This window comes from Sceloporus undulatus, chromosome 3, assembly GCF_019175285.1.
Source record: "Sceloporus undulatus isolate JIND9_A2432 ecotype Alabama chromosome 3, SceUnd_v1.1, whole genome shotgun sequence".
NCBI lineage: Eukaryota > Metazoa > Chordata > Lepidosauria > Squamata > Phrynosomatidae > Sceloporus > Sceloporus undulatus.
In genome coordinates, this window is record NC_056524.1 from 193508857 (window position 1) to 193521403 (window position 12547).

General features: G+C 46.8%; 1 protein-coding gene across 1 annotated transcript; it reads right to left on the bottom strand.

Annotated features, from left to right (window-relative positions):
- Positions 1-6284: 6284 nt before the first annotated feature.
- On the bottom strand, positions 6285-12344 carry LOC121927236. Its single transcript, XM_042460919.1, has 2 exons — positions 9918-12344; positions 6285-9282 (listed from the first exon to the last, which is right to left on the bottom strand). Exons 1-2 carry the CDS (start codon positions 11965-11967, stop codon positions 6773-6775), a joined length of 4560 nt encoding a protein of 1519 aa, XP_042316853.1. The 5' UTR covers positions 11968-12344; the 3' UTR covers positions 6285-6772.
- Between the last annotated feature and the right edge of the window lie 203 nt (positions 12345-12547).

The window sequence follows — 12547 nt, forward strand, 5'->3', positions numbered from 1 at the left end:
TTTTCACAGGAAGGAATGGGCATTAGAAATGTACATGTGAGACACCATCTCTCAGGAAAACCTATAGAGCCATTTAATTAATAAAAAGGTAAAGGTCCCCCCTTGACATGAATGTCTAGTCACAACTGACTGTAGGAGGCGGTGCTCATCTCCATTAATAAGCCGAAGAGCCAGTGTTGTCCGAAGACGACTCCATGGTCATGTGGCCAACATGACTGCATGGAATGCTGTTATCTTTCCACCAAAGTGATACCTATTTATCTGTTTGCATTTGCATGCTTTCAGATGGCTAAATTAGTAGACGCTGGGACTAGTGACAGGAGTTCACCCTGTCATCAGGCACATGGGCCTCGAACTGCCAACCTTCTGACCTTACAATCATCAGAATTGGCATCTTAACCACTAAACCACCATGCCCCTCATTTATTTAATAGTGTATCTTTAAAGCAGAAATGGTGTTAGAGCAAAAGAATTAGACTGGCATACCTCTGAGAACTAACAGGTAAATCAGCCACTACTAGGGATTATGAAATCAATTAAAGATACAATATACTCAAAAGTGTTCACTGTGGCTGAAATCCAATTGCTAGTGCTAACTGGAATAACCACATTGGAAGACTAGAATTTATGTAAGTATAGCCTGACCATTCAGCAATTGACTGAATGGATCTACTCCACTTTATTATGCATTGATCACAATATAAATTACCTACATATATATGTCAGTTAATTTGGATTGTGTCATTATAATGGAATGATTTCCAGTTTTAGGTTCCTAAATGATATGAGACTACAACTACCACAAATTCCCATCATTTTCATATTGCTGGGATGTGTTAGGCATTGTCATCACACAATGTCTGGAACCCACTATTAAGTTCCACTAAGTATCTATAGATTCTATTTCCATGTATCCATGGCTTGAAAATATTTTAAAAATACATAAATTCCCAAAAGCAAATTGTATATAAGGGACACCATTTTATTATCCATGGCATTTAATAGGACTTGAACATCCATGGATTTTGGTATCCATGAGGATTTCTCGAACCAAACCCGAGTAGATACCAAGGACCATTGTATTATAAGGCACCATCAAAGAATTTTTAGATAGAGAGAATTTATGCACTCTGTCAAAGTTTTTTTGTAGCAATTTGTTCTTTCACCATTCCTCCAGCCTAGCAATAACTGTCAGTAAATGTTTTATTTAAACACAAATCACCAATTAAACTTTTCACATTTTTTTCTTTTTTTTTTTTATCAGTTCAGTGAAAAACTAACATTTCAAACTATCACAAGTACGAAGTTGTGTTTTTTAAGCTACCATAAGCTGATTGCAGATTTTTTTTTAATCACACTGAAAATGCACATTCCTTATTGGTGTTATCTTCTTTCTGTTTCAATAATACTACTTCTGTCAATGATCTTTGACAAACCAAGATTAGTTTTGACAATCCAAAAATGGGACAGCCATCAAATTGTACAAAATCAATTATGGCAGAGTTGCTCCCTTTTGAGAACCAGCGTGGCTTATATGAGGTACTTCGTGCTTTGTTTTGGGGTTTGTAGCTACCTTCACTGAGGGACTTGATACATGGAAGCACCCACAAAATATTGTTTTGAGGAGCAACTGTAAGAAAGATTGGGCATAATTTACTTGGGGGCAGTCTTTAAAATGAAGGGTATACATGCAAGACATGATTCATTCCCAGTTCATTCCAACAGAAAATATGTGCTGTAAACATTCCTAGTGCATTGCACTTATGTCTTAGCTAAATAATTTTAAAGTTTTCAGTCCAGTATTTTAGCCTGCTTTTTTATAATTTGAGAATAATCTCTTATAATGATGCTAATGGATCATATTTTAATGGGCATTAGCATTAGAAATTATTATACTGCTAATTGCACACTGGGGTGTCAAACTCAAATGAGCTAGAGCGCCAAAGCTCTGCACCTAGAGATTCTCACCAGCCAAATATATAATTTTTCACCCGGTTTGATGGAGGAAAGAGAGTTGCCTTTTTCTTCTCCCCATCCTATTGGAATGTGTTAATTCCATTCTGGAGAACAATCACAGCAAACTAATTTGTAACTTTGGCAGCCTTTGCTGAAAGTGGCTCTCAAAAGAAAGCAGATGGCTAACTTTGTTCTCTGTGAAAAACTCCATTGCATTATGGGTTCTCCTAGACCTCTGATGGGGAGAAGGAGTATATTAGGATATAAAAATACCACGAGTCTCAAGTGATCTTCCTTCTAAGGAAACTGAATCCTGGGTAAGAGCTGGCATCCTGAAACTAAAGTTCAGAGCAGGATGTACAAAATCTGTAAACTGACTTTAAGGGTAAACTATCTCAAACATTCAACAAACCCTGAAACCAAACAATCATAAAATGAGAGTGAAAGAATGCAGATGGTATAGGTCTCAAAGTGAATATGATTAAAGATACTGATGTGGTGACGTACTATTTGTTGATCCTATCATGTCAGAATGAAGTTGGCGGGGGAAAAGGGCCTTTCCTATCCTATATTATCTCACCCTCAACTTGCTACCCAGAACAATGATTCCAGGCCATGCAAAACCTATTCAAGTCAGGCACCTAGTAGTAGAATCCTCAGCCACCCTCTGTCTCAAATTTCCAAAGTATTTGCATTCACTCCAAACTTGATGCCACAATTATTGCAAAGTCTGGGGTGCTGGCCAATATGTCCTCTGGTCAATTTGCTTGGTATCTGTTTCAGTTGTTGTATTCTGATTATGTGGATAAGAAGCTGGAACCTATCTTTTTCACCAAGCTGGACCCTTGCCCATATTTGCTGAAGTAGATTGACTGAGTGGGCCCAGAGGTTACTAAATGCCTCGTTTTGATAGGGGATCTTGTAGAACCTTTGAGATGAACTGTGCAAAAGAAATGATAGCATAAGCTTCCATAGACTTGTTCTACTTCCTACTTTCATCTGAGGAAGTAGACCAAGTCTATGAAAACTTATGCTTATGCTACAACTTACTTTGTATAAGTTGGATTCAAAAATGTTACAAGATCTTTTTGCATACATTCTATGTGGGACCGGCCTTGAAGACAACTTGGAAGCTACTATTAGTGTGAAATTAAGCGGCTAGACTGATTAGTGAAATGACTCATAGGAACCACATAATACCACTTTTTAAAGCACTGGCTTCCAATATGCTTCTGGTCTGAATTGTTCATGACCTTGCCACTTTCTCCCCATATATGCTTACCTGAGAACTAAAATCTGTTGGAAGGGTGCTCCTCTGTCAGGATCATGGTCTAGACATGGTCATGACATGCTTAATTGGGCATATGTGTGTTAATTGTGTGCTTGGACATAAGTAATGAATTATGTTATCATATTGGTGATGCTGGGAAAAGCAAATATTGTTTTATCAGTAGTGGCCTACTGAGCATATATGTGGGGAGAAAGTATGAGCTGTAAATCACCAAAGTCACTCCTGTGGGAAGCTGGTATGGGGGGAAAGAAGGAGAGGTGAGACCTGGCAAGACAGTATGTTTTGTGTTGCTGAGAAATGGGATGGATGTTTTTGTAATATTCTGAGTTTACTGTGTAACTGGGGGGGAAACATTTCAATAACTATGTACTCTTTACTATTTTCTGAATAAAGCTTTTCTGAATCAGCTGAAAGCTTGTGTTCCTGGAGTGCAGTTAGCATGCACATTACAAATTGTCTGGACTGAAGCTTTTTTTTTCCACAAGTAGGAGAACCATACAGTGTGAATGCATGGGAAGGGACCTTTTCTACTGTGTCAACCCAGGTATGGAATGCCCTCCTTTGGAGGCCTGTTTAGCACTGACATCAGTTCCATTTTATAAAATTCTTTGGGGCCTAATGATATGATCCAAATCTGCAGATATTTATGGTTTCAGTTTTTCAAATTATTCAGTTGTCTAGCAACCTTTCACAATTTTCAAATTATTTTATTGTTTTAGGGCCAAAACAGGCTGCAGAAATAATCCATTTTGAGACCACTTTAACTGTCCTGGCTCAGTCCTAGGGAATTTTGGGAACTGTAGTTTGTTGTGGTAACAGAGCTTTCTAACAGAGAAGGCTAAATGTCTCACAAAATTACAGTTCCCAGAACTTCCTATTATTATTACTATTATTATTATTATCTTATATCCCACCTTTCTCCCCAACATAGGGACTCAAGGCAGCATTGAGCCAGGGCAGTTAAAGTGGTCTCAAGCTGGATTATTTCTGCAGTCTGTTTCGGCCCTTAAACTGTTTTGTTCTAATTTAAAGTTATTTAAACTGATTTTATTGTCAACTACCCAGAGGTCTTATGGTATAGGGCAAGATAAAGAGCCAGTATGAAGTAATGGTTCGGATGTGGGAGACCAAGGTTCAAATCCCTGATCAGCCATGAAACTCTTTGGGTGATCTTGGACCAATCACATGCCCTCAACCTCAGGAGAAAGCAGTGGCAAACCACCTCTGACCAAACCTTAACAAGAAAACCCCACAATAAAATTCACCTTAGGGTTGCCATAAGTTGGAAATGACTTGAATGCATACAACAATAACAACAAACTTTATACATGTATCTCTCTAGCCTTGTTAAGGCATTTTCCTGGAAGCATAAGGGCTAAAACTGAACAAAGAGACACAATTCCTGGTCTTGCCCATAATGTTCCTATGAGTTTCAGACCCTGCTCCCCCTGTTTCTAAGAGTCAGTACAGACAGGCCAAAATAAAGCTGCTTCAGGTCACTTTGGAGGTATGCTGCATGTGCCACTTTGGAGGTATGATGCATGTGCCCTAAAAGGCCAGAAGCTGCACCAAAGCCACGCTCCAGTCCTAAGGACTGGAGTGCAGCTTTGGCGCAGCTTCTGGCCTCTTAAGATGCCTGTGTCATTTAAACAGCATACAGTACCTCCAAAGTGACCCGAAGCAGCTTTTTTTGGCCTCTCTGTACGGCCCATACGTTTGCTATATAAAGCAGCAAGATCTAGAGAGGACAGATGGTGGTTTTTACTTGAACCAAAGCAAAACAGAAGTGGTGTGGCATGTAGCCACACTACTTCCACCTCCTTTTACGAAGCTCTGTTGTTATGTATTGTTGTCATTTGTTCTAGAAAATGGTAAGAACATATTTCCATCTTCATAATGGCTCTGAGCACACCTGTGTTCACAGAAGCCATCTCTTCTTATGGTGGAAGCCATCTAAACTCCTAATATTGGGAGAAAGATGTGATGTCAGTCAAATCAGTAAATAGAAACTTTTAGAACTGAGGCTGCATTTGCTGAGTTTGTGTCTGTAGAAAGCAGTGAGTACTCTGGGAACTGATAATCATTAAAAAAAGAAAAACATTATAGTTTGTGGGATATAGCACTAGAAGAATCTTAACTTAGGCGCATATGCAGATATAATCCAGTTTGACACCACTTTAACTGCCATGGCTAAGTGCTATGGAATTTGGGGAAATGTGGTTTGTTGTGGCATCAGAGCTCTCTGACTAAGAGAAGGCTAAATGTCTCACAAAATTACAATGTCCAGAATTCCATAGCATTCAGCCATAACACTTAAAGTGGTGTAAAACAGCATTATTTATGCAGATGCAACCTGAGTTAGGATTTTTCTAGGGCTATATCCCACAAACAATAAAGTGTACTGGGTTTTGTATTGTTTTTTCTGATTATCAATTCCCAAAGTATTTACTGCTTTCTATGGTCACAAACTCAGTACCAAACTCCTGAACTCTGCTGCTGCAAATACCTAACTTCCTACAATGTGTGCTTGTGTACCTCACTCACGTATCCTATTCAGCCTGTAAGGAATGTCACTGAGACCTACACTGAAGTGCTAGACAACCTCAGGCTGCTTGGTACTTTCTGACATGATGTGATTCAGCATAAATTGTCCTTAAAAATGCTACTTTGAGTACTTGTCATCCATGGGATGTTAGCATATGTAGTTACTGAGGCAAAAGCTAAAAACAGTCTCATCTCAAAACATGACACTGAACTAATGGTTACAAATGTGTTTTCAAAGAGAGAGGGGGGAATTCTTTAACAAATGTTCCATTCTACTAAATGTTAAGAGTCTTTGTGTTAGAAGCTGTTTTTTGTTTAAATTACCCATAAAGATTTTCCTGTTAAGGACAGGTTGCTTACCTGTAACAGTATTTCTTCGAGTGGTCATCTGCGAATACATACAAATGGGTTGTACTGCGCCTGCGCAGTGCCTTCGGAAACTTCTGGAATCACTAGGCAAAGTACTCTTTGCAACATGTTGAAACTTTTTGGCGGTAGCTCCGCCCATCCCTTATAAAGCCCCTGCCTTCCCGCTCTTTCCCCAGTTCCGCAATTTTTCCGCCAAGTAGGCGATAAGAATGAGCCAATAAAGAGCAGGACACTGAGGGGAGGATGGGCGGGATTTGTATGTATTCGCAGATGACCACTCGAAGAAATACTGTTACAGGTAAGCAACCTGTCCTTCTTCTTCGTGGTCTCTGCGAATCATACAAATGGGTTGAGACTGGCGAGCTAAGGTCAGTGGAGGAGGGAGTGTCATATTAACCTTGTCTCCAACACTATTGTTGATACCAATAAAGCAAGAAAGACACAAAGCAGTGGTCTAATTGGTGTTGTTATTATTATCACCATATTGGTTAAGATAAACAACCAACAATCTCATGAACTCAACCCAATAGTATCATGAACCCAGGAATCTGAAAAACATCTTATTTGCAAATAATGCAAAAGGAAAAACGACATGTGCCCTCCAGAGCGTAGTCAGTGCAAACCAGACAACAGGACAGCCCTCCCAAAGGCTGCATCTCCCCTGGCCCTGGTGTCCAACCTGTAATGCTTGATGAAAGTCATAGGTTGTGACCACACTGCAGCCTTGCAGATGTCATCCAAGGGCACACCTGACAGAAAGGCAGAAGATGCCGCAACTGCCCTTGTAGTGTGAGACCGAGCCCTAGCTGGCAAGGGTTTACCCAACAGTTCATAAGATAAACAAATAGTGTTAGAAACCCACTTGGAGAGTCTCTGAGCCGACACAGGCAGTCCTTTTTTGGACTCCGAATAGCACTGGAACAGTCTTTCGGAGCGGCTAGAGTCTCTAGTCCTGTCGAGGTAGAAAGCCAGGGCCCTACGAACGTCCAAGGTGTGCAGAGCTCGCTCGGCATCGGTGGTTGGGTTCGGGGCCAGCGTCGGGAGGACAATGTCTTGGCACATGTGAAACATAGAAACAACCTTAGGCAAAAAGGTAATGTCTGTTCTAAGAACTACCTTGTCCAGGTGGAAATTGAGGTATGGTTGGTCTCGACGCAAGGCACAGAGCTCGCCCGCACGGCGGGCAGAGGTGATGGCCACCAGAAAAACTGTTTTCCAAGTTAGCAGTCTGATGTCCGTGGTGGCCAAGGGCTCGAACGGTTTGGACTGTAGTGATCTTAGCACCGCATCAAGGCTCCAGGCCGGGGGTGGTAGAGATGGCTGCGGATGGAGGTTGCTGCATCCCTTTAGAAAGCTCTTTACCAAGGGGTCCTTGAAAAAGGAAGGCTTGCCATTAAACTGAAAGGAAGAACAAATGGCCGACAAGTAACACTTGACGGAGGTGAGAGAAAGGCCTGAGTCAATCAAAGACATCAAAAAGTCCAGGACCACCGGTGTCGTGACTTGAGTTGGAGACAGTTGCCTGCTTGCTAGGAACCTGGTGAACCTGTTCCATTTCGAAGCATAGGACTTCTGAGTAGCTGGCTTGTGGGCGGCGAGAATGACTCTGCGCACGGGAGACGGTAGCCGTGCTAGGGATGGATCCTCCACGCTACCAGGGGCAGGGTGTCGATGTCCGGGTGTCGAACCCGACCCTCTTGAACCGTGAGGAGATCCGGTCTGTGTTCGATCCGGAGGAAGTTGGTCTGGGATAGGTGGAGGAGACAGGGGAACCAAGGCTGTCCCGGCCACCACGGAGTGATCAGGATGGCATCCGAGGCATCCGATGTCATTTTGGAGACTGTCCTGGTGATCAGTGGAAAGGGGGGAAACGCGTACAGCATAACCCCCGACCAGAGGAACCCGAACGCGTCCCCGAGGGATTGTTCGTTCGGCGTTCGGGAGCAGAACTGGGGACAATGGGTGTTGTGGACAGTCGCGAACAAGTCTATTTGTGGGGTTCCCCACCGACTGAAGAGGTCGAGCACCGTATCGGGGTGGAGTCTCCACTCGTGGCATTGGGACGGAGACCTGCTGAGAAGGTCCGCCAGGTCGTTCTGGACACCCGGCAGGTGCACTGCTTGGAGTAGGATGTTCCGGTCTATGCACCAATCCCAGACCTCGAGTGTGATGTTGAGTAGTGTACGAGATCTGGTTCCTCCCTGTTTGTTCAGGTAATACATGACGGTGGTGTTGTCTGTCCTGAGCTGAACCACCTTGTCGGATAGAGAGGATTCGAAGACCCTTAGAGCCTTCTGTACCGCCAGTAGCTCCAGGGCATTGATGTGAAGCCTCTTTTCGTCCTGGGACCACTGTCCCTTGGCCCACAAGTCCGTGGTGTGGGCTCCCCATCCGTCCTCTGATGCGTCGGTGGTCAGCACAACCTCGGGCTGGGGTTGAGAAAAAGGCATGCCGGCGCAAACGTTCCGGGAGTCGAGCCACCAGCGGAGGGAGCGAGCGACTGGTCTCGGGATCGTGAGGTGACGTGACGGGTGGTCCGTCTCTGGGTCGAAGACAGAAAGAAACCAGGACTGGAGAGGTCGGGACCGGAGGCTTGCCCACGGTGTTACGAATGTGGTTGACGCCATATGTCCTAGGGCTACCTGGACGTCCCTGGCAACTATTCTTCTTCGGCCGACACATCTTCCGATGGCTCGGGTGAGAGTTAGAAAACGGTCGGAGGGCAAGGATGCGACACAAGTGTTTGAATCGAGGGTCGAGCCGACGAACCTTATGATTCTGGAGGGCAGTAGTTGAGACTTCTCGAGGTTCACGACCAGTCCCAGACTTTGCAGGAGCTCTAAGGTTTCGGCAATGTGACGGCTGAGCTCTTGGTCCGATGGCGCCACCAGCAACCAGTCGTCCAGGTACGGGAAGACTCTGATGCCCCGGCGATGTAGATGGGATACTACAGGTGCCATGCACTTGGTGAAAACTCGAGGGGCTGTGGACAGCCCGAAGGGAAGGACGTTGTACTTGTAGGCGTTGGTCCCGACGGCAAAGGCCAAGAACCTGCGGTGGCTCTCGCGGATGCTGACGTGGAAGTAGGCGTCCTTTAGGTCGATCGTCGCAAACCACAGGCCCTGGTGCAATAAAGGTAAGATAGAGGCAAGCGTTACCATACGAAAACGCCTGTAGGAAAGATAGGCGTTAAGGGCTCTTAAGTCTAGTATGGGCCTTATGCCCCCATCGGCCTTGGGGACTGTAAAATAGCGGGAGAAGAAACATCTAGGAAAGTCCACGGCGTCTATCGGTGAGATAGCGCCCTTTGCTAAGAGGGTGCGTACTTCGTCGAGAAGGGTGTCCGAGGGGAGGGTGGAAAGGAAAACTCCAGTTGGTGGGAGTTCTTCGAATTCAAGGGCGTAACCCCTACGGACGATGGTAAGTGCCCAGGAATCGGTGGAAATCGAGGCCCAGACGGTGGAAAAAGGCCTCAGTCTATCTAGGAAAACAGGAGGGGAAGGGGTGACGGAGTACGCGGCGTCCCCTCAGTTCCTCTTCTTATTTTGTTCGGGATCCTGCCTCCTGTAGCCTTTCTTGTACTTGGAGCCAGAACGACGTCCCGAAGAAGAAGAGGATTGGGAGGGGTAGCGCTGTCTGGACTGGTCCTGACGCTGGAATGGGCGGTCCTGCTGGTAGGGCCTCTGGCCCTGACCATACCACTGGCGGATGCCCGTAAAGCGCTTACGGGAAGAAGTCTGAGGAGAGGACGACATACCGTGTTTCTTGGCCGCAGTCCTCATCCTATACTTGAAGTTCAACTTCTCGTCCGTTTCGCGGTGGAAGAGGCCATCTTCATCGAAGGACATGTCCTCGATTGTGGAGCGAGCATTTTGGTTTAGGTCGGAGGACCTCAACCATGCATGTCTCCGCAAGGCGATGGCTGCTGACATGGATTTCGCGGCACAGTCAGTGGAATGTCTTGCCGATGTGATGATCCAGCTGCCAATTGAATGAGCCTCGTCTCGGACCTCTGAGAGGATGCCTTGGGAGTCGTCGGGAAGGTCAGGAATGAGAGGGGAGATCTTCTCCATGAGCCATTGTATGTATGCGCCCATACATGCGTTGTAATTGGCTACTCTCATCCCCAGGGCCGAAGAGAAGTAGGCCTTTTTTGCGAGGGCGTCGATTTTCTTAGCCTCTCTGTCCGACGGCATCAAGGAAGCTTTAGGAGTGGAGGCGCGCTGGGAGCCCTCCACGATGGCCGAGTTCTGGCGCGGATGTTCAAGTAGCCATGTTGGGCGCGGAGCCACTCTGTACAGGGATTCAATCTTCCTGTTACTAGCAGCTGTCGATGCTGGGGCTGCCCATGAGCGTCTGGCTAGCTTCTCCAATGAAGGGAGCAGAGGGATGGCAGGTGGAGTGGGGAGCTTGCCATGAATCCTCCTCTCAATGGGATCAGAGGCCTCGTCTTCTGTCTGGGCGAACTGGATATCGAGAGCGTTGCCCATCTTGATCACATGTTCGGCAAATGTGCGTACGTCGTCCGAGGGGGACACTGCACCCGGTTGGGCGAACTCCTGATTGGAAGGCCGATAGTTGTCTTCAGAAGAGGCATCCGAGTCGTCTGCAGGGCGGTAGTGAGCCTGAGAGGATGTCTCCTGTCTTGACTCCAGATCAACGACCTCCAGATCAGTGGCTACCGAAACGCGGCTAGGCGCGCGGGATGGCCTAGAGGATGCACGTGGTCTAGGTCTCTCAGCAGGTGGCCTGGAGTGGGACTTGATGGAGTCGCGAGGAACAGCCATGTAGTAGGTGTCCGTCACCTCATCGTAGAAATAGTCGACCTCGGAGGGGCGCGGAGGAGATGGCGAAGCGGCACGGTGTACTAAGGCCCGGTGGACCATCGACTCGGGCATCGGGGTGGGGGATCGCCTGTCCTCTCTCGGGCTGGCAGGTGACGCCGGCTCAGAAAGGTCTACAATAATGTCCTCCGGAGCATGACGGAACGTCGAGAGGGGCCGAGATCCAGATGGAGGAGTGTTTTGGCGCCCGGGATGAGTGTCGACGGCCCCGGCTGTCTGGGAGGCTCTAGCCGCGGAGCGAGGATCTGAAGGCCTCCGATCGGCATCCGATGGCTCTCGGGGAGTCTCCTTATGTCTGGACCCGTCTGTATCCCGTTTTTCAGAACGGTGGCGCTTGGCGGCCGAGTGTCCTCCGTCCGGGGACCTCGCACGGGACCTCTTTGAAGCCGAAGGCGCCAGTGGCACGGTGGCCTGGGCCTTGGCCGGGTCTGGAGACTTTAAGGCCTTGGTGGTGGTGGCCTGAGAGGCTGAGGATTTCGAGGCAGAACCCTTATGGGAGCTCGAATCCTTGTCCGAAGCGCGGCCCTCCTTTGAGCTCTTTTTGCGCTTCTCCTGTTTATCCTTCTTAGAGGATCGAGGTGCGCCTTCCAGTGGGACCTCGGTGACCGGGGCATCCAGAGAAGCTCGAGGAGCGGATGACGAGGTGGGAGCAACATTTCCAGCTCTATCAGGCTCGGCGGGAGTAAGTTGGGCCGGAGTCTCAGGCACAGTTGGTAACGGGTTTGCGGCCGTGGAGGGAGCCGGTAGGGAAGACATAGCGCCCGCGGTGAAAACCTTGGAATAAATGGCGGCCTTCAATCTAGTTTCCCTATTTTTCCTGGCCTGAGGGGTTAAGGATTTGCACAAGGCACAGGATGCAGGAACATGCGTCTCGCCCAGACAAAGAAGGCAAGCCGAGTGGGGGTCTTGGCCGGGAATCTTACCCCCGCAAACAGAACATTTCTTAAAGGGAACTGATGGCATGGTCCACTCACAACTCGTAGTCAGACAGTCCGAGGTCAATGCCGGTCCGGGAGGATTACCAAATCAGAAGGAGCGGGCAGAAACACAGTCAGACAGTCCGAGGTCAATGCCGGTCCGGGAAGATTGCCAAATCAGAAGGAGCGAGCAGAAACACAGTCCAGAGTCCAAGCGAAATGATCAAAAACGGTCAAGCAAAGAGTGGTCAGATAACGGTCCGAGGTCAAACGTGATTCCAAACTGAGATTTCCAACAGCGAAGTTCCCTAAGCAGCTAACGCGGCGGAAAAAAGGAACTGGGGAAAGAGCGGGAAGGCAGGGGCTTTATAAGGGATGGGCGGAGCTACCGCCAAAAAGTTTCAACATGTTGCAAAGAGTACTTTGCCTAGTGATTCCAGAAGTTTCCGAAGGCACTGCGCAGGCGCAGTACAACCCATTTGTATGATTCGCAGAGACCACGAAGAAGAAATATGATTATATTTCCATGTTACAGTTAATAGGGCTTTTAAGTCTCTGCCAAAATAGACCACAAGATTTTGTAATGGGCAGCCAGCTCAGAAAATACATGCAAACTCTTTAAAAGG